The 21606-nt window shown below is 38.3% G+C and overlaps 1 protein-coding gene across 1 annotated transcript in view; it reads left to right on the top strand.

Annotated features, from left to right (window-relative positions):
- Positions 1 to 304: 304 nt before the first annotated feature.
- The window catches only part of LOC110163802 (whirlin-like), a 345556-nt gene continuing 324254 nt past the window's right edge, over positions 305 to 21606 (top strand). Inside the window, exon 1 of the mRNA XM_055161486.1 lies at positions 305 to 982. Coding sequence (XP_055017461.1) covers positions 305 to 982 — 678 coding nt within the window. The remainder of the gene's footprint in view (positions 983 to 21606) is intronic.

The raw sequence follows: 21606 nt of genomic DNA, 5'->3' as shown, positions 1-21606 counted from the left end.
TTAAAGCTTTCCGTTTGGACTATCGGTGCATATTTGGTTACTTCATTACGCACGTATTTATTTGATGTATCAACGCTAACGTGCTCTCTGTAACAATTTTACGCAGCGCTGTAGCTCCAATCCTACAAACTTCAAAACAGCAAATGCATTTTAAATCTGGCTGAAGATGTCAAACGCTTTCGTGAAGACAGTCGAAGCACCGTCGCCTCCATCCCCTCCTCCAGCGCGCACCTGTTGAAGTTGTATCCCACTTATCGCGCCTCCGAACGGGACAACGAGAGATGCTCTTAACGTTGGCGGTATGATGAGCGCGGATCTGGAGCAGCAGGTTTCGCTCAGCACTTCTTCCTCCCCGTGCCTCAGCTCCGGTGGCTCGGCCGGTCGCGCGCTCTCGGCGAATGTCCGGCGTCTCCACAACTCGCTCAACGTGCTCCTCGACGACGTGGAGCGGGAGCAGTTCATACACTGTCTCAATGTGTACCACGCCAAAAGGAACGTGTACGACTTGGTCCAGACGCTCAAAGTCATTCTAAACACGAGTACGAAAAGACAGCTGTTACCCATGCTGCGTCTCGTTATCCCGCGCTCGGACCAGCTCCTCTTTGACCAGTACACTTCAGAGGGACTGTACCTAAAACCCGAGCTCCTCGCCGGTAACGGGACAACGGAGGGATACGGGGAAGGGGACGATTTGGCGCTGCAGAAGTATGTCACGTGTATCCAAGAGCAGAGCAGCGGTCTTGGTGGGTTCCTAGACTGGCCGTTTTTGGGAGAGGTGCGTAAGGTGACCCTGACCCGTACGCGGAGCCTGGAGGGTTTGGGGTTCAGTATCAGAGGAGGAGCGGAGCACGGAGTCGGGATCTACGTGTCCCTCGTGGAGCCCGGGTCGTTCGCGGAGAGGGAGGGGCTCCGGGTCGGGGACCAGATTGTGACCGTGAATGACATGATGTTCGACGGGGTCACGCACATCGAGGCGGTCAAGGTAGGGTCAGTTAAACAACTGTGTGTGTGGGTGAGCGTGCGCGTGGTGCATGCTTTTTCAATGGCCACCTGCTGTGATTTGAATACAACAACTAGTTCTTTTATGCGCTTATCATTCACTGATGTTGTTGTGTATTGTTCAAAGTGATGTGCAGAAACCAAACACATCATATAAAAACATGGAAACAAGAATTTCTATATACCATTTTTTGCATCAATAACTTTCCACTGCAGTGAAATAAATGGGTCAGTGAGCCACTAAAGACCTATTTTTTCAAACAATATATTTATTGTTTTTTTTTTTTTTGTTTTTTTTTTTTGCAACAGCATAGAATCAGAATTTGAGATTATGTATTCCCTTTCCCACACACCCCCGCTCTGTCATCTAAGAAAGTGAGCCACCAGAGACCTATAATCAGATGTGACTAATGGAGCTGAACTTTGTAAGTAAAAGTGACATTCATTTAAATATAACTCAGAAAAGTACAAACTAATGATCCAAATAATGACTCCAAAAGTAACTAACAAGTTGGACAGAAGAAAAAAACATTCAGTGATTCTGTAATTTCAATGAATAGGCAAAAAATAATGGAAAAGCCAATCTAAAAATTAAGTCTAAGAAACATAAATGTTCAAATCATTCAATATTGTCAACAGAAAAAACAAACAAACAAACAAACAAAAAAACATTTTTTGCGCTGTTTTGAATTACTATTACTTCAAAGTAAATATGACCCAGGTAAGACTAAAAGTATGGTGTCTACTTTGAAAACTACAATTCCTTCAAGTTCAAGTTAAGTAAATGGAACGAGAGGGAGTAGTACAGTACACAAGTGAACCAGGCTGAACCCTATCTCACAAGGAACACTAAAGAAGCTCTGACACAGAAAGAATATAGACAGAAGAGGTCTAAAAAGGATTGTTTCTATACCAGGCAAGATGGAAATATACAGTATATTCACTTAATTTACTTACTGGGTATGTTTTCTTTGTAAAATTGGGGAGATTTGGGGTATTTTTGTTGTAATACGATAAAATTCGGGTCATCATGTCAAAAAATCCTAGCCTAGTGCCTCCGCTCAATTTCATTTCTCTCCAGTAACTAGGTCAGGAATCAGATTACACTAGACGGTACAATCAGCGTAGAGCTGTGAAGCCATGACTAGGTCCCTTTTGTGGTACAGCACAAGAGTAAACAAAGCGGTCAAGATGGATGTAGACGAAGACATACATTCTGTGTTGGCAACGATTCCCGAGATCAAGGATTTAAAACAGGAACAAAGAGAATGTTTGGTGAATTTTATCAAGGGGAAAGACGTTATTGCCCTTCTTCCTATGGGATTTGGCGCATTACATACATCACGACCAAATAGCAACAATTGGTTAAATAAAAATTGCCCGCCTAATGAATCCTAATGCTGCGAAGGTCAGACAGTTTCCACAAAGTGAAACAGGCCGATGAATCAGGCTTAAAAAATGCGACCTCTGAGGATGACTGGAACACACCATTATAACAGTAGTGTAAAATGTAGGGTCTCAGTTATTGTATACCATCAAACTGAAAATGGCTTCTGGATGGAAGCCGAAACATCTTATGTGCAGGTGACTTTGAAACCTCTGAAACTTTTTCTGCACCGGATAAATGTGGATTCTTGATCCCAGGCCCCAGAACAAGCAACCACACACCCACAAAGAGAAGAAATGATATTATGACCGATACGAAATTATGACTGTACAATCACCACTCTTAGATTCACACTTTTCTCATGAAAAATAACTGCCAAAAAGCACAATTCTAAAGCAACTTTCAATAAGAAAAGAAAGAAACCCAGAGTCGCTATAAAGAATTGTACCTGGAAATGACAGGTTTTGGCCTGTAGTATTTCTCCAGACATTTAAAGACTACACAAAATTGACTCTTGTGAGCTTTAAGCCATTTTAGAATGTTGTTACACAGATTGTTGTGTTTTGTTTCATTCACACATGTTTGAGTTACCATTTACAAAGATCAAAATGCTCTGTTCCAGTTTCCAGCCACCTTTTAACTTCAGTTCAGTAGAGATCAGCTATTCTAAGGCTGAAATTATCCAGACAATTTTAGTGAAGGTGTGTGGCGTTTAAAAACACAGTGAAGCACTTCCTTTATTACCACATGACATCACGAGGTGGAGTGTTTTCCGTTTTAGAGAAGAACTCAACCTAAACATATAGGGTTACACAGCTTCATGTATGTTTGTGATGAGGAAACAACATTATAACTGCAATCAGAAAATAGCGTATTGTGGGTCCTTTAAGTGTTTTCTGCATCTATTAACATAAAAGAAACCCAAACTCGCTATAAAGAAGAAGCCAGACAGTCTGACAACCATGATTAGAATGCACGTTTTGGCCTTGTTGTGTTCCTTCATTCATTTAAAACACGCACTGTACTTGTAAACAAAGCTACCACTTCATTACACTGATGTAGCATGGCTCAAACTTGGCTTATCTGTGCATCCATGACAAATTTGTTTCTGGGGGGGGGCATTTTAGTGACACACACAGCCCGGTCCATCCATCTTGTTCAAGGTTAAGAGGATTGGGGAGTTTGGACATTGTGTTATGAAACTGCCAGGGTCACTCAGGCCGGACCAGCTCTGAGGCATGACATTTGAACATGACAGATAAGAAAAGCAGATTTGATTATGAAATTGGTTTATGCTTTGACTTAAAGTTAAGCAGAGATGGGAGTACAAACTGACCCATTCACTTTTAAATCAATAAATGTGTACAATTATACTTAAAGGTCCTATATTATGCAAAAGCCACGTTATAATGTTAGTCCAGTGAGGTTCATTTGGTCTTCCGATAATTTATGTTATTAGGTTCTTTTTTTTCAAACAAACTCTTGGTCTGAAAAAATAATCTAATAACACATGCTATATTGTTGTTACCTGTTGTTTTGTTTCATTCACATGTGTTTGCGTAACCCTCTATTCATTAACAAGGACCAAATCACAACAATGAAAAACGTGATGGATAAATGTGATGGATGGGGGAAGACGCAAAGGTGGGGATTCTGTTTCCAGTCCAAAATGGTCACCCAGCTGATTCCTCCTTGAAGATGATGTCTTCGGACTGAAGGATGGATGAGAGACAGGTGTGGGAGGGAGCTGACACTGCGGTATAGGTCGTATAAATAGAGCTTTTGGGTAATTTAAGGTGTGGTTTAGATGAACCGTGGTTGGCTGAAGTGGAGGTTGAGGCGTGGTCCAGCTCCTGAATCTCAGTTAATCATGTTAACTAGGGGTGTGCAAAAATATTGAAATATCGATATATCGTATCACTTAATGTGATGATGCAGTATCGATATCGTGGGCTGCTGTATCGATATATCACCAAGAGTACTTTTTGGTATATTTTACTAAATTATTTTGTTACAATGCTACAGTTTTGTTGCTTGTTTAGAGGAAGGAAACTTTTTTATGCGACACATTTGATATTTTCACTGTTTTGATGAATAAAATGTTTGTGTTTCATATGGACTTTGCACAAAAATTGGTTTAACAAAGACTTTTAGTATCACAGACAAGATATAGTCTTTATTTTTATTGAACCGTATCAAATCGATTTGAAATATATCATATTGAATCGAAAGCTCACTATATCGAGGTATGTATCGTATCGGCAACTTCATAATGATACCCAGCCCTAATGTTAACTCCATTTATTAGTCTGTCTACATCTCCAAAGCTCAAAATTCTCTGTTCCACCTTGTGATGTCATGTAGTTGTAGTTTTCTAGTTAACAGCTCCTTTTACCTATCGTGATTCATCAGCCGGTTTTACTTCGTTTCACCTCGCAGCATTAGGATTTATTTGCTCGATGGTAGGTGGGTACTTTTTTTAATTTAAACAATCTGTCATGGTTCATGTTTGTAGTGGTTGTATTTGCTCATTTTGGTGTTTTATTTTGACATTTGTGCTTGTAGTTGTGCGTTTTACTTCCTGTCTTGATTGTTTGCCCAGTCCTAATGTGTTTCACGTGTGTCTGTGTGCATTTATACCCTGTGTTCTCCTCTGCCCTTTGTTGGTCCCTTGCCACTGTCAGAGTCTCATCTTGTCTCATGTCATGGCAGTTTAGTTTCAAGTCTTGGATTTTTTGGATTTATGGATTTGTTATTAAAGATCTTTTACAGCAGTCCTGCATTTCGGGTCCTCTCTCTGTTTCTTCATAACACAATCGCTGCTCTTTGGTCGTGACAGATGTAATGTGCCGCTAACTGGTATATTAAACTTTTCCTAAACCCTGTAGGAAGAAGGGTAATAATGTCTTTCCCCTTGATAAAATTCACCAAACATTGTCTTTGTTTCGGCTTTAAATCCTTGATCTTGGGAATCATTGACAACCCTGAATATGTGGAATATGTGGAACCGTCTATTGTATTTTGAGTCCTGACCTAGTCGCTGGAGAGAAAAGAAATTGAGCGGAGGCACTAGGTGACGCCAGCCTGGCTACATTTTACCTTTAGTTCAATAGAAACAGGAAATTCCAGGGCTGAAATCATCAAAATTGCTCTAGTGAATATGAGTTTAAAAACACAATATGCAGGGTTTGTGTGTTAAACATGTGCGAATGAAACAAAACACAACTCCAGGTCTGTTTTTTATGAGGAAACAACATTATAACATAGATCAGAAAATAGTGTAATATGGGATCTTTAACATATTGACATAAAATTTATAAATTCACAAATACAGAAACCATAACTACCTCCTTAACCACTGTAACTACAAAAGTATTACACATGAAGGTGCACAGATCTGACCAGTAACTTGTGGAGCCCTGTGGAGTCACCTGCTTGTCTCCATGGAGATACTGTTTAATGCATCAAAAACATCCTTCACCAAAAAAGCAACATATTTACAACTTCAACTTCTAAAACAAGTTTACACACCAAACCATTCTTTCAAATTCATTTATTTCACTAATAACTTCACCCTTCCACTTTTATCTCTTTAAAACTCCTCATTTGTTTTTCAGTTAGCCGTCAGACCAAGGCCTTTTCTATTCCGTCTCCTGATTCAAGGTACATAAATTAACAGATAAACATTTGAAGGTTGTAAGTACATGACAGACCAAAAGCATGCGGCGAATACGAGATGTGATGCGTGGGACCATCAGGACTATTTTTACACCTCTGACAGCAGCGGTGGAAAACATGTATTAGGACGGCTGCCTGTGGACCTGAGCTACCTCCACCTCCCACTCACACTTCACTGTCAGCTCAGAGTCAGCGCTCGTGTTAGAGATGGAAGCACCAAACAGGCAAAAACGCATTGGGCTGTGTGTGTGCTACAGGGATTTAAAATGGCTCTGCTTGCTTTTTTAATGTAGAGTTAAATTTGTTTTGCCTCGGTACAGATATATTGTGTAAGAACAGCTTAGAGTCAAAGTGAGTCCGCTGTGTGCTGTCTACATCGGAAATACTGTAGGTTTTTTTGTTCCCAAACCAGGAACTAAGGTTTGTGAGCTGTTTTGAAGATGGTAACATTCTACTCTGGCATCTGAAAGTTGTGAAAAGCACTTATAAACTCTTACCAAATTGAAATGTGTCATGGTGAAAGCAGACAGAAAACAACCATTTGGATCTGTTTGGTCAAAGTGTCACAACAGCGGAACAACATGAAAAATCAAATTTTTGTGACATCCCGTTGAGAGAAAAGCACAGACATGTTCTCTGTCCACAAATGCAAATAAAGTAGTCCGTATTGATGCTAATATAGGCTGAAATCTGCTCAGTCTTTGCTCAGACTCAGCTGTCCTCTCAGATCTTCTTCTGTCAGACCAGAGCTGTCAGACTATCAGACTGCAGTAACACAGACAGCATCTAGTGGTGATATGTGAGAACACAACGTGGCTGGGTCGACCACTCTAATTACAAATGGCAGCTTTAACTTGAAAAGTCAAGGGTGTAGGTTTGGTGGGGACATTATCAGCTATGTTTTATTAATTCTTTCCAAAAACACACACAGTCTGGGCAGGTCCAAAATAAGTGAGAGGTGGTTTCATCTTTTCAGTTTCACAAAATGTAGAGTTTGTGTCCATTGTGGAAAAACAGCGATGTAGAAGTTTGTAGCAGCTTGTTGGTGATGAGATATTTGTGAGGTCATATCCAAGGGGCGCACGAGTAGGGCTCCGTTTGAGAGGTGCACTTGTGGTGATAGTCGTTCTTTTTCCGTGGCAGCTCATTATAAGTCAAGTTTAATTGAAGATAAAGCCGAGTAAGTTCCTTCTGAAAAGTTTTTCAAAGTTTGGTGTGCTTGCTCAAGCTACTTCAGATGCTGGCCCTGTCCTGCCGCTTCCCCAGTTTAGGCTCCTGGCACCACTAATGACATCATTCTGTTGCAGCCAATGAAACAGCGGCAGGTGTAACCCTGTCATCACATCACTGAATACATCTCAGAAAGTCTAATAAACAAAATGTGAACTAAAACGTGTAAAATGAATACTACTGAGTTGGAAAAATATCTGAATAAATTTATATTTTTGTTTATTCAAATAAAATATTGGTAGGGACTATTTTGTTGTGACATGTCCCCACTGTCCCGATGCAAACCTAGGCCCTTGTAAAAAGTGAGTGTATTTGAAAGAGGTTGACAAATAACAGAGTTATACGGACAATGTTTACAGCTCAATAAAAAATAAAATAAAAAGGAAAATCTAAAAAAAAGTCTAATTTAAGTTATTAGGTTCTTTTTCAGACCAAGAGTTTGTTTTCATACCTTTCATACAGTTTGGACTGCTCACTAGCGCTCTTCCTCAAAGCTGTCACGTGATGTTGCTGTGAGTGTGTGTCTGGGGAGCTGATTTATACAGGTTTTGGTGCTGTCTTCCTATTGGTGGAGGCAGGATGACAGCGCCATCTGCAGTCCGATTTCCTCAGGACATTATCTCAGGTGTGTGAGAGTAAAAAAGCCCTCTCGTCAAGGTTTATAGTCCTGTGGGCACGTTTTTTTAGTCTCACACACCTGGGATACTGTTCTGAGGAAGTTGAACTGCAGATGGGGCTGTCATCCTGCCTGCACCGGTAGAAAGATACATGTACATGTTCTTCACCAAAACCTGTTTAAATCAGCTGACCGGACATGTCACAGCAACATCATGTGACCACTCTGAGGAAGAGCCCTAGTGAACAGTCCAAACTGTCAGCTATGAAAACAAACTCTTGATCTGAAAAAAGATCATATAAATTATCGGAAGACCAAATGAACCTCATTGGACTAAGTCAAATTTAATTTTAAGAAATAATAATAATGTTAATAATAAAAACATATCTATTAACTTGCTGTTTAAAATTCCACAACTGATTCTCTATGGCTGGCCTCTTTCGAACCGTTTGTATAACTCAGAGTCAACTTTTTATCATTTTTTTCCCATTGTAAATAACTACAGAGGTGTGGGTGAGAATTAGCCTGATTCATCAGCCGGTTTCACTTTGTGGAAACTGTCTGACCTCACAGCATTAAAATTCATTTGCTTGATGGTAGGCAGGTACTTTTTTTATTTAACCAATTGCTACTGTTTGGTCGTGACATATGTAATGCACCAAATTCCGTAGGAAGAAGGACAATAACGTCTTTCCCCTTGATAAAATTTACCAAACATTCTCTTTTGTTCTGGTTTTAAATCCTTGATCTCTGGAATCGTTGCCAACACAGAATGTCTGTCTTCGTCTACATCCATCTCGACCGCTTTGTTTACTCTTGTGCTGTACCACAAAGGGACCCAGATAGATTGGCCTGTGCGTGATTTACAATGTCCAGGGTTCTTGCAAATCATCTAGTGTATTTCGTTTCCTGATCTAGTCGCTGGAGAGAAATGAAATGGAGCGGAGGCACTAGGTGGCGCGAGCCTGTCTAGGTGGGAATAGGGGGTAGGCGAAAACATTTTCATGCATGAATTAATTGAAATACAATTCTTGAGTCCACCAATGATGATGGAAAGCTTTAAATTATAAATCACTGCATTAATCCAGTGCCCGTCTTCTGTGCAACTCACCGCACTACAACACTATAAACTGACATGTAAATCAGTATTACGTAACTGGAATCCAGCACTGAAAAGCAAATATCTGAGCCAACTGTGTTTACCATTAGAATTGCAGGTGCATATTAAAGTCTTACTAGCCAGCAGGTATGGGGAGATAAACAAGTGTAAATATGCAGCGTGTATTGATGGGAGATAGGGGATTGAGAGGCCATTTATAAACATGAAAAATGCAAGGGCCACATGACTGACAGGAAGGGTGTGTTTAGCACAGAGATATGAGCTTTTCTGCCACAGGTCGATGGAATAGAAAAGTTTCTCCATGGATGTGACAGAATTGTATATGAGCTCCGTCTCCTATAGCAACAACTTTGTGACCCAAACTTTTCAATACCGAGATGGGAAAGTGTCATAGGTGTCTCGAGTCTGGCTTATCTATAGAAAGTGACACAGGTATCTTAAAGGTGCATTGTGTAACTTTTCAGGTGGAGGGTCTGTCACCTGCTTGTTTCTATGGATATGTCAGTGCTCTGTCTGGAATGTTCCACAGTATGACATTAAACAGCTCTACCTTACATTTATTTAATTACAGGTGGTTTTATTAACTGAAAAATACATGAAACAGGCAAAGAGACATTCTGACTGTGAGCGGGGTCACCTCTCCACAGATCTGGCTTGTAACTTGTTTTGGTTTGGTCTCCATGAGTGCGTTTACATGCACATCAGTATCCCGGTTATTAGCCATATCCCGGTTATGTCAGTATTCGGGATACTGCGTGTACATGCGCACTGAGAAACAGGGACACTCATATCCCTGTACACATGATCAAATAGAGTATGCCGGTTTCTTGACATAATCTTACAAATGCGCAAGTGCAAAAATTTACTTAAATCAATTTAATAAACCAGGAAAAATACAACCCATGAGCTCCTGCCATAACCTGGATACTGAAACCGGGATACAGTGTATACATGCACCATGAACAAACCGGGATAAAAAGATATGAAAGGAGCAGGGTTTATAACATTGATCTTCTTCCTGTTCCTTTTGTTCATGCAAGAAAGACAAGGCAAATAATGATAGAACTATGTATTGTGCTGTACCACAAAAGGAACCCAGTCGTGGCTTCACAGCTCTTCGTTGATTGGCCGGTGCATGGTCTACAACTTCCAAGGTTCATGCAAACCGTCTAGTGGAGAGAAATGAAATTGAGCGGAGGCACTAGGTGGCACCAGTCTGATTACATTTACACAGTTTATCAGTAGTGATAAAAAAGTGATTTTGGTGTTTAGTGGCCCTTTAAAGGACGTGCACGTAAGATGTAAGAAGATCTAACTGTGTCTGCAGATGAAATGAAATATAGCTCGTACAGATAAAAACTGTAATACTGATTCATTCTTAAGTACAAAGAACTGGACTCTCTCAGATATGAACGGTCACTCCTTAAGCCTCAAGCACCTGCACCAGGTAATAATGAGGGAATTCTGGAGGTTCGAAGCTTTCACATGAGACCTGTTCATATACTGAGAATGAGCAAAACTTGGATGTGTCCTTCATGTGCCGGTTAAGACACTGGCAATCTTACCTGTCCAGACAGATCCACACACTTTGACAAAACTTGACAAAGACGAATGGATCTGGAGCTGTATTCTGTCTCTCCGATTTCAGAGAGTTTAATTGACAAGTGGATCAACCTGGGGATACCCTGCAATCAGAGAGACATATGCTCTATTTGCATCAGAAACAAACATGAGGGTTTACACGAAAAAAATTAAAATAAAACTGAGAAACAGTGTGGATAATCAAAGCACCAAAATATTACTAATCTCAGGCAAAAACTTTGATCTGAATCTTACAAGAATGTTCAAGAGGAGACACAGGAAGCAAATAAGTAGCTGTGGTTGGACTGTCTCAAATTTGGATGTGATTGTAGTACTTTTTATTTAAACAATACAGTAATAGTGCAGGCTATATATGGTTTCTTTAAAATCATACCATTCAATTTTAGAAGTAGAAGTAAGTACATTTTCACTCTACTATTTAAACTTTTGGCATTCGTGGCCAAACACTTCCTTCACAAAAAAACATCCACATTTGCACTTTATATGTAACTGTTGACAAGAAGGGCATCTGGTTTAAAACACGTCAAGAGATCCCTCCTCTCCTGATTTCATAACCGACTTCATTCATACGTTAACCCACACAGACGAGCACGTAGGCGGACCGAGCGCACTAAAATGGACTAAAGAGCCAAATGGTTCCACTAACACAAAATATAATAAAGTGCAAGAGTTCGAATGCATCTCATACGGATCGCACGAGGTCAAGGTTTTGCTTTTCCGTGAAACTTTGGCTGCTCTCCAGAAGTGAATGTGGCCAAGATCTTGAGAGATTCTGTGTTGTGCATTTTCATAAACAGTAATATAGTTTACAAGGTTATAAATAAAACATAACTGTGAACCTGAACTGCAGTATAGAGCATCTTAACACCTGACTAACACAAGCCGATAAAGAATAAATACGTACAAATATTAACGAGACGGGGGAGGACTTTCTGGAGCTTTCTGCCATGTTATGATGTTCCTTAGTTACAATAATTACGACAAGATACGAGGTTAGTTCCACGAGAATGAGACAAGACGAGATTTTAAGATTGATTTTAAGATTTTTGTTTAAATTCTAATACTTTTTGGAACTGTCAGAGATGTTACTCACCACCAATACTTCATCCAAATGTACACAAACACACAAAATTGAGATGTTTTGTCATGAGATCTTGTACCATCCCCAATAATTACTATTTGGATCTACCGTTCAGTATATTTTACTGTAGATTGCTCACTAGTTATTGTGGTACTTTTTCTTTGTACAGCTAGGACATTTTAGATTTTTTTTTTGTACTACTATGAAATTTGAGCTATAGAAGTTTGACGCAGTACACAATCTCAGCATTACTACTACTACTACTACTACAACAACTACAACTACTAATACAACAACAACAACAACAACTAGTACTAGTACAACAACTAGTACTAGTACAACAACAACTACTACTACTGCTACTAGTACTACAACAACTACTTTTACTCCTACTACAGCTACAACAACTACTACAACAGCTACTACAACAACTACTACTACTGCTACAACAACAATTACTACTACAACTACAACAACTACCACTACTGCTAGTCAAAACTACTTTTTATATGTATTTGCCCAAACTGACTTGTAAAAGTCTGATCCCGTCAGATCTCAGAAGCTAAGCAGGGTCAGGCCTGGTTAGTACTTGGATGGGAGACCACTGGGAAAATCAGGAGTCACAGTGGGGTGCCAGTGGGAATAACTGTTGTTGTGTCCTTAGGCAAGACACTTCACCCACGTTGCTTAGTATGAAAGTAGTGTGTGCGTGATGGTGGTGGTCGGACGGACCAATGGCGCTGATTGGCATGGCAGCCGTGCTTCTGTCAGTGTGCCCCAGTGCAGCTGTGGCTACAATCGTTGCTTATCATCACCAGGTATAGAGTGAATGAATAATGCTGAATAATGCTGTGTAAAGTGTCTTTGTGACAAAAATGTCTGTGAAAAGCGCTGTATAAATAAAGACTTACTTATTTATTGCAGCTCATATTTTTAACAATATTACACATTTAGAATTCTCTTTGGAGATAATTCTACTTTAAAAACACCTAGAAAATTTCAGGCAAAGCAATGATATCACCATGGAGACAAGCACATGGTGAACTCTTCACCAGAAATGTTACACAATGCACCTTTAAAATGATCAGACAGGCCCTCATCAAAAACAAGCCTGTAGAGGTTTTATGTGTCACCCATGCGTGTTTGAGTAATTTAGTGATCTTTCTCCTCAAACCCTCTTTACAGCATGGTTCTGTCCAATGCTCAGATTACAAGCCCATGCTCTCACAAGACAATTTTCTATAAATATACTAAAACATAATAGAAAACCGTACACTACAACTTCACAAACCTGTTATTTTCAAGTGTAACCAAGACACCTCTAAAATACAAGTAATTTTGCTTTGATTCAACACTCCTACCATTATCCAAATAACACAATAATTATGTGATTTTTAACTGTTATGTGTAATTGCCTGGAAGCTTTCTATCAAACTTTCATCAAAAGCACATCTGTACTGAAAAAAAGTTATAACTTTTTTTTTTTCCATTTTGCAAAAAAAATTTAAAAATAAAACTGTAAATGTTTTGAAGAGACCACTTGAGGATTTCCTCTGCTCTCACAACATGCACTGAAACCAAAAAAGTGATGTTTTTGTTAAATTTCTAACTCAATCTATTTTAAAAATTCTACTCTGACTGCTAAAAAATAAAAAATACAACCTTAATTGTTTTGAAGAAACCACTTGAGGGCTTTCTCCGCTCTTACAACTTGCACTGAAACCAAAAATATCATGTGTATACCCTCCTCAGCAAATGAACAGACAGACAGTCCGTGTTGTTTTTAAGGACTGGGGAGTTTTTATACCTGTTATTTTTGCATGAAGGAGCCCTGTAGTCAGAGTGGACACCCCCATGATGTTACAGCTGGTTTCACCACAAGCAGTGACTGTCAGTTTATATTTGAGGTCTCCAAAGCAGCTGACTGTTCCATAGCTTAGCACAGACTCTACAGAGCCGGTCTGTGTAGAAGGTCAGCATAATTCTTTGACTGACTCCAAACAGTCTTAATCTCATATGAAAGTTCAGACGCTGGTGTATTTTTACACACACAACAGACTTGATGCAACCAAGATGTCTTCAAAAAGGACATTTGAGGACTTGCTCTTCTCATTCACATTCACATTGCATTAAAAAATGTTATGTTTTTTTAAAACATTTTTTCTTATTCTAAAAAAAGTAACTACTGTATTTTTTGGACTATAAGTTGCATGGTTTGAGTGGTTCTGTGACTTATACTCTGGTGCAACTTATATATTATGTTCACACTGACAGCCACGAGAGGGTGCTTTAGGCTTGTGTGCTAGTAGCTGCTGCTACTGTGCATGTCTCCTGCAGAAAGAGCCTCTGTCCTGTCTGTATCATGTCAGTCAATTGCACCATTGCATCTGTACCACTGAAAATTTTAAAATTAATAAACTTATTAAGACAACTGAGAAAACTGAATGCCCCCCAAAAGAAATTCATTTTTTGTAGCTTACAAGCTGCAAGTAGCGAAATATTCAGCCGAAAATGGTAATGGAGCAGCAGAAAGAAAGTACGGAGTGAGCGAGAAACTTATGACACCAGGTGCAGAACTTTCCTGGAAGTCACTGGATGGATGGACAAAGCCTGGACTTCAGTGACACCAAAACCATCCTGTGAAACCATCCTGTCAGGATTCAGAAAGGCCGGAATAATTCTAACTGGAACTGATGCTGAGTCTACGCAGAAGAGGAAGGTCGTGGAATTGCTCAGAAGTGACACTGAGGATGAAGAATTGAATGGTTTTAGTGATTTGGAGTGAGATGGAGAGTTTGTTAAACTTGTTCTGTTGTTTATGCTATAATTATCTGAAGAACTGTTCATATGTGACGTTAACAGTCTGTTGTTCTCTGTTCTATTGTTATTACTAGAACTTGCCTTTCAAGATGAAAAGTCGGTTCCTGGTCTCCAAATAAATGTCCCCCAAAAGTGCGACTTATATGTTTTTTTTTTCATTACGCATTTTTTGGCTGGTGCATCTTATATTCCAGAGCAACTTATAGTCTGAAAAATACGGTACTCCTGTTATTAAGAATTACAATGTACAATGTTTTGAAAATGTCATTTGAGGACTTTTTCCGCTCATGCATTAACCAAAAAATGCAATGTTTTTTATTATTTTGTAAATGTTCTCTTTATTTTTTATTCTATAAATAGTAATATTTTTCTGCTGTTATTAAGAACTCCAAGGTACAATGTTTTGAGGATGTCATTCGAGGACATTCTCCGCTCTTCCACTTACAAACTTGCACTTACAAACCAAATTTCTTTTATAATTCTTCTCGTGTTTGAAAAATACTAATCAAAAATGTTCCAAAATGTTCAAAAATAAATGCAGCCTACAGTGTCTTTGAAAAGGGCCATTCGAGGACTTTCTCCATGCCACTTTTTCACCATTTTAATTAGCCCGTGTTTACCACCCCAACACCAAACCGCGTGACCTATATTATTTATTTACTTGTACGTTCTGACCCCTCGGGGAGCTGTTTGTTGTTTCTTTATTGGGGCCTATTAATATTCATGGGGCTTGTAAACAGTGTTAGCAGTAGTCTTTTGTGGTTATTGCGCCCATATTTCTCAGTGGGGGTGTTCTTGGTGGGTTTTGGTAGTTGTGTTAGTCGTGTCTTTGAACGCTCGAACAGAAAATCTCATTTGAGCAGGTGAGATTAAGGGCTTTGGGTTTTCGTGCTCCAAACGCTTGTAATGTTGCGCTAAAGGTGCACTGTGTAACTTTTTGATTAGAGGTCCGTCACCTTCTTGTTTCTACGGAGATGTCATTGCTCTGCCTTAAACGTTCCGCAGTATGATATTAAACAGCGATACCTTACATTTACATTACAAAATACCTAAAAAAAACAGGCGTTCTGAGTGTGAGTGGGGTCGCCTCTCCACGGATCTGACCTGTAACTTGGTCCGGTTTGGTCTCCATAATAATAGAAGTTTAATACCATACTGTGGAACATTCCAGACAAAGCAACAACATCTCCATGGGGAAAAACATTTGATGAACCTCCTCCGGAAAAGTTACACAATGCACGTTTAAGTACATTTTACTGTGTTTACTTTTACTTCACTTCATTTGAGAGCAAGTATCTGTACTTTCTACTCACTATATTTTTGAACAGGACTGAAAATTAAAAGTATTTGTATTATTGTTTGAGACCTGCTGAAAAGGCTGACGGTGTATTTGAACACATTCTTAATTTGAGCAAAACAAAACAAATAATAACATCTATGAAAAAAAAGTAACAAAATTCAGCACAAATCTGTATCACTACATTTATTAGATTTCAAAACCTGAGTGAAATACTTTTACTTTTAACTAGGGGTGTAACGATATCCAAGTCTCACGATATCATCATGGTATGAACCTCACGGTACGATATTTATTGCGATATCGTGGGAAAGCTCACAATATGGCGGGGAGGCTCATGATTAGGGATGTAACAATATCCAAATCTCTCGGTTCGATATTTTCACGATATACAGCTCACGATACGATATTTATTGCGATATTTTGTGGAGGCTAACAAACTGTTAATATGCGACTTTTTCCTCTTAAAATGCCTTGACAAGACTTAATCCAAAGAACTAAGACTTAAAAGTGCTTAGAACTGTTATTTCTTCATGTAGTCTGCACTGAAATGGAGCAAAGGATCATGGTCTATGTAGTTCTCCCTGTCTTTTTTTTTTAGCTGTTGCTGCACCAAAACTCTTCATTTAAGCAAAGAGACTTTTAATTCGATATATTGTGATGGTCCACGATATTATTATGAGAGCTTTGACGATACGATATCACGATATTTTGGTTATTGTTACATCCCTACTTTTTACTCTTGAAATACATTTTTAAACAATTACTTTAATACTTTTAGTCAAGTAGATTTTTTCATGTGATACATTTACTTTACTATGTTTTTTTGCTGTGGTATTTGTACTTTTACCTAAGTAACAAAATTGACTCCAAAGTCCACCACTGCTTAAAGGTGCATTGTGTAACTTTTCTGGTGCCATCTGATTTATTATTGCTTTGCTTGAAATGTTCCACAGTGGCATTAAGCTTATCTACTATTTTGCATCATTTCAATTACACATGTTTTTATTGCTCAAAAAATATGAGCAGGGTCGCCTCTCCACAGATCTGACATGTAACTTGGCTTGGTGGTGTCAGATTTTTGTCTCCGTGGAAATAGATTTGTTTAATGCAATACTGCGGAGCATTCTGGACAAAGCAATGACATCTCCATGGAGACGAAGAGGTAAGAAACCCTTCACCAGAAAAGTTAAGTCAAATGTGAATGAATGTAATTTGACTTAAAAATTTTGACTTAAGTACAAAATTTTAATTTTAATGCAAATTTTATTTAATTTTTTAATACAAATTTGACTTAAGAACAATTTTCACGTATTTGTACTTTACTTAAGTACATTTGACAGTGGATACTTTTTGCTTTCTACTACACTACATTTTTTATTTTTATTTTTTTTTTAAGTGTTTTTCTTTTTGGTTTAACTTGAGTTAACATCCCAACACTGAGCAAATGAAATACACAAAAACACAAAAACAGCTAGAAAAATTTTGAAATCTTTTGAATCGCTTAAAATCTGCTGAATTCTTTATCAAAATCATTACATTTGATGCTTTAATTATTCAAAAAAATATCTTCAAATGTGTTTTCTTGTTATACTTTTACTTGAGTAATTTTTTCCCCGTTTCTGTACTTTTACTTACGTAGCAAAACTGAGTCCTTCATCCACCGCTGCCTTGTCCTACATTGTGGCCTATTCATTTACATTTCCTCGTAGGTACATGAATGAGACTTTGCGCAGTTGTCGCAGTGATTGACAACGTTTTTCAGCTTGACGTCTCCATGACAACCCACGGCGCTAATATATGTGATGTCATGTTCAAGACAGGATTAGCAGTATGCATACTTTGCTCCTGCTGTGAATATAGAGAGCCTAATTAAGTCCTAATGAGTACTATAGGTCCATCAATCTCCCGGATTGTACCCAGCATGCAACGGGAGGAGGTTTACTCACATATTGTCACAAGGGTAATAATATAAGAGCACATGTATTGTTAATAGTCACTGGGTACATTTACAAGGTCAGTTAAAGGTGCACTATGTTTCTTTTTGGTTGGGGGTCTGTCACCTGCTTGTTTCTATGGATACGTCATTGTTCTGTCTGGAATGTTCCACAGTGTGACATTAAACAGCTCTACTTTACATTTATTCAATTACAGGTGGTTTTATAATAATATTTATAAATAGAATGATAGTTGGTTCAAATCTGCAGTTTAAAATGCAATGTTTAAAAGTGCATTGTGTAACTTTTCTAGTGGAGGGTCTGAAATGTTTCACAGTATGGTATTAAACCTTTCTATCTTCATAGACACCAAACCAGACTGAGTTACAGATAAGACTTGGGACTTGACTTGGACTTCAGCCCTGTGACTTGAGGCAACTTGATGCTTCTCCTAAAAAAAGGTTTTTAGGAAATACTTTTCTCTTTGCAGTTGATACATGTGGTGTTTAATTTTAAAGAAATAAACTGGAACACGTCCTTCCCACGTCTCCATTTGTTATTTTGGATATAACTGAAGTACTGTGATGTGGTATCTTCAGATGTACTACACTAATATACAGTATAATACAGTAAAACAGAGGGAACTACAAAGAACATGATCCTTCCATTTCAGTGCAGACTACATGACAAAATAACTGCAATTTAATGCATCGTAATTCTTTCTATTCTGACCTTAATGATTCACACAAAGATCTTGTCAAGACATTTAAAAAGGAAAATTTCTACAAAAGCATTTCTACAACTTATATAAATACTCATATATAAATATACCATGACTTTTTTGGTAGAATTTAGTTTAAAAGTCATATAAATTGCAAAAATCAAAGCTATATTTGGTACTTTGGTTTAAAGACTTGAAATGACTTGAAGCTCAAAGCAGACGACTTGGACTCGATTTGGACTTAAGGGCCAGTGACTCGAGACCTGACTTTGACTTGCCTGTATTTAATAATGAATAATAATCATGCATCACTTTTATATAGCGCTTTTTTTGGACACTCAAAGATGCTTTACAGAACATTATTCAGCATTATTCATTCACTGCTACTGTAGCCACAGCTGCCCTGGGGCAGACTAATGGAAGCCAATGAAACCCGGTTCATCCTCATCCTTCAAAAAAAAAAAAAAAAAGAAAAAAAAAAAAGGCTAATCAAGATCTCTGATTTAGAACATAAAGTACAATTAATTTTAAACCACTCTTTCAATATTGAACATTTTCTCTTTTCATTTTTCACTTTTTTCTTTAAGTTTGCCCATTTTTTAAATACATTTTTAAAATTTTCTGTTTCCGTGTTTTCATGCAGGTCTACTTATAAACAGCAATGCAAAAGATTTATTAAATTAAAAATGGTAGATAATCCGTGTATCATTCGTTCATTCGTTTTTGAAAAAACTAAAACTATTTTCTTCATTATTTAAACTAAAGTAAATAGATAATGACTTTATTTGATTTGATTTTCAGTTTTTGAATTTGTGTTTAAATGAATAATGGAAAAAAAAAAAAAAAAAAAGATAATGGAAGATTCCCATTTGTGTGACTTTAAACTGTGATGCTGGACTGAACCAGGACTGAACCAGGTCTAAGCCAGGACTGAACCAGGACTAAAACAGGTCTAAGTCAGGACTAAACCAGGACTAAAACAGGACTGAACCAGGACTGAACCAGGACTAAACCCGTCTCAGTCCTGGTCTGGTCCCGGTCTCAGTTCTGGTCTAGTTCTGGTCTCAGTCCTAGTCTCAGTCCTGATCTTGTCCAGGTATAAATCCCGGTCTAAGTCCCGGCCTAAGTCCTGGTCTGGTCTCGGTCTCAGTCCTGATCACCCGACAGTCTACGCGGGTGCAACTCAAGTAAGAGTACTGTTACTTAAAAAAAAAAAAACATTACTCAAGTTGGAGTAAAAAGTCTGCTCTAAAACGTTCTCTGAAAACTTTTTCCTTTAAATTTGTTCATTTTTTTTTTTTTTTTTTTTTCAAAATTTTCCTTTTCAAAACTTGTGCAGGTGTGAACAATGAAAGAAATCCCATTATTCACATCAGATGTATCTGTTCAAGTGACATTCCCATAATCTGATAACTCCAGAAATCAGATAACGATCCAATTTTTGGTTTGCATATAAACGTAGGCAGTGTCTTGCCCGAGGACACAACAGCATAAAAAATAGGCAGTAAATTGAGCTACGAGCAGCCGCGTAATAAAATGCTAATCTGCAGTGAACAGTTGCACAGTTTGAATAGGTTTATAAAAGTAAAAGTGAACTTTGATGAAATGTCAGCTCAAAGTCACAATCAGACGCCTCATCAGTGGATTCTCATGTGTCAGACCGTCTGTGTGTCCTTCAACTTAAATGTCACTCAAGAATCAGACTTCAACCTATTTCACTGTCATCTTTTATCTTTTTAAAATCTGTTTTATCCTTTTTATTACCTTCCACTGAGCAAATGGAGCTGAACTATTTCAAAAGTATAAATAAAGTTCTTAAAAACCAAAAATATATTATAAAAAACATCTGAAGGTGGAACGAAACAATAAATTGACTTTTTGCTTCTATACTGTTTTATAGTATTCCTATTTTGCTGCAAACTATGTAAACCTGCAGCTTTCTGGTCAAAAATACTAACAAAATGAATGTGCTGTCTATAAATCCAAGTACTACATGACATCACACAAGACTGTCCTTTTTAAAGCCTTCTCCCCCTCACTCTTCCTTTTAATCTTTCACACTAAGGACATGTGTATTGTCTTCAAGACGTTTTTAAAGTCATCTGCTTTTTATGGATGTTTACACTTCACTGTGATTGGTCAAATCCACCTGTCACTCACGTACAGAGGAGTGGGTGAGGAAAACTCTCTGTGTTTGAGCATATGCTGTATTAAACTGAAAATCAGTGAATCACAATATGATGATTTCACCTTAAGGTTCCTTCCTGTATTATGCAAAATTTCTCCTGTGACCTTTTAGCCATGTTATAATGTTGTTACCTTTTCAAAAATATACCTGGGGTTGTCTTTTCTTTTTTTCACAGATGTTTGAGTAACACTTTACTATTAGTCTGTTTGGCGAGGAGAAAATTCAGTTTGTCGACTGGACAGAAGTTTGGTTGAAGATGTTTCGCAGCTCATCCAAGTTCTGGTCAGACGCTGGTGGACACTTCCTTATATCTGTCTGCAGGGAGGAGCTAACTAACTACTCTGAAACAAACACACACACTTGTTTATAGTTTCTGTTTTTTAGTTCGGCCTATTGACCTGTACAGGGTGTGGGGTCTAATTAGCATAACAATTCATGGCCATAATGGAGCTCCCTCACCTCTGGACCTGACCCGGCTACACCTGTTTTTCTCTTGTTTGTTTTGATTTATCTTTGAGGATGGAGTTGTAAATAGGAGATAGATGGTGTCTGAGGCCTCCAGTTCTGTTTAGAGAAGGATTCTCTTTCTTAACAAAAATGACTTCTTTCACTCTCCTCTCAAACCAATTTTTCTCTCTGGCTAAAATCTGTACCTCGCTGTCCTCAAAGGAGTGGCCCATGGTTTTTAAGTGGAGATGCACAGCAGACTGAGGTCCTGTGTTGCTCTCTCGTCTGTGTTGGTTCATCCTCTTGTGAAGTGGCTGTTTAGTTTCTCCAGTGTAGCATTCACTGCAGTTTTCACCGCACTGAATGGAGTAGACCACATTGCTTAGTTTGTTTACATCTCCAAAGCTCAAAATGCTCTGTTCCACCTTGTGATGTCACAGTGCGATAAATATTAAGTTAAAAGTTACCTTTTAGCTTTTGTTC

The sequence above is a fragment of the Boleophthalmus pectinirostris genome, unplaced genomic scaffold (assembly GCF_026225935.1).
Source record: "Boleophthalmus pectinirostris isolate CB_2022bp ecotype Guang Dong unplaced genomic scaffold, ASM2622593v1 HiC_scaffold_4, whole genome shotgun sequence".
NCBI classification, from domain to species: domain Eukaryota; kingdom Metazoa; phylum Chordata; class Actinopteri; order Gobiiformes; family Gobiidae; genus Boleophthalmus; species Boleophthalmus pectinirostris.
Note: the sequence above shows the minus strand (reverse complement) of the source record. Positions and strands in the feature narration are given on the sequence as shown.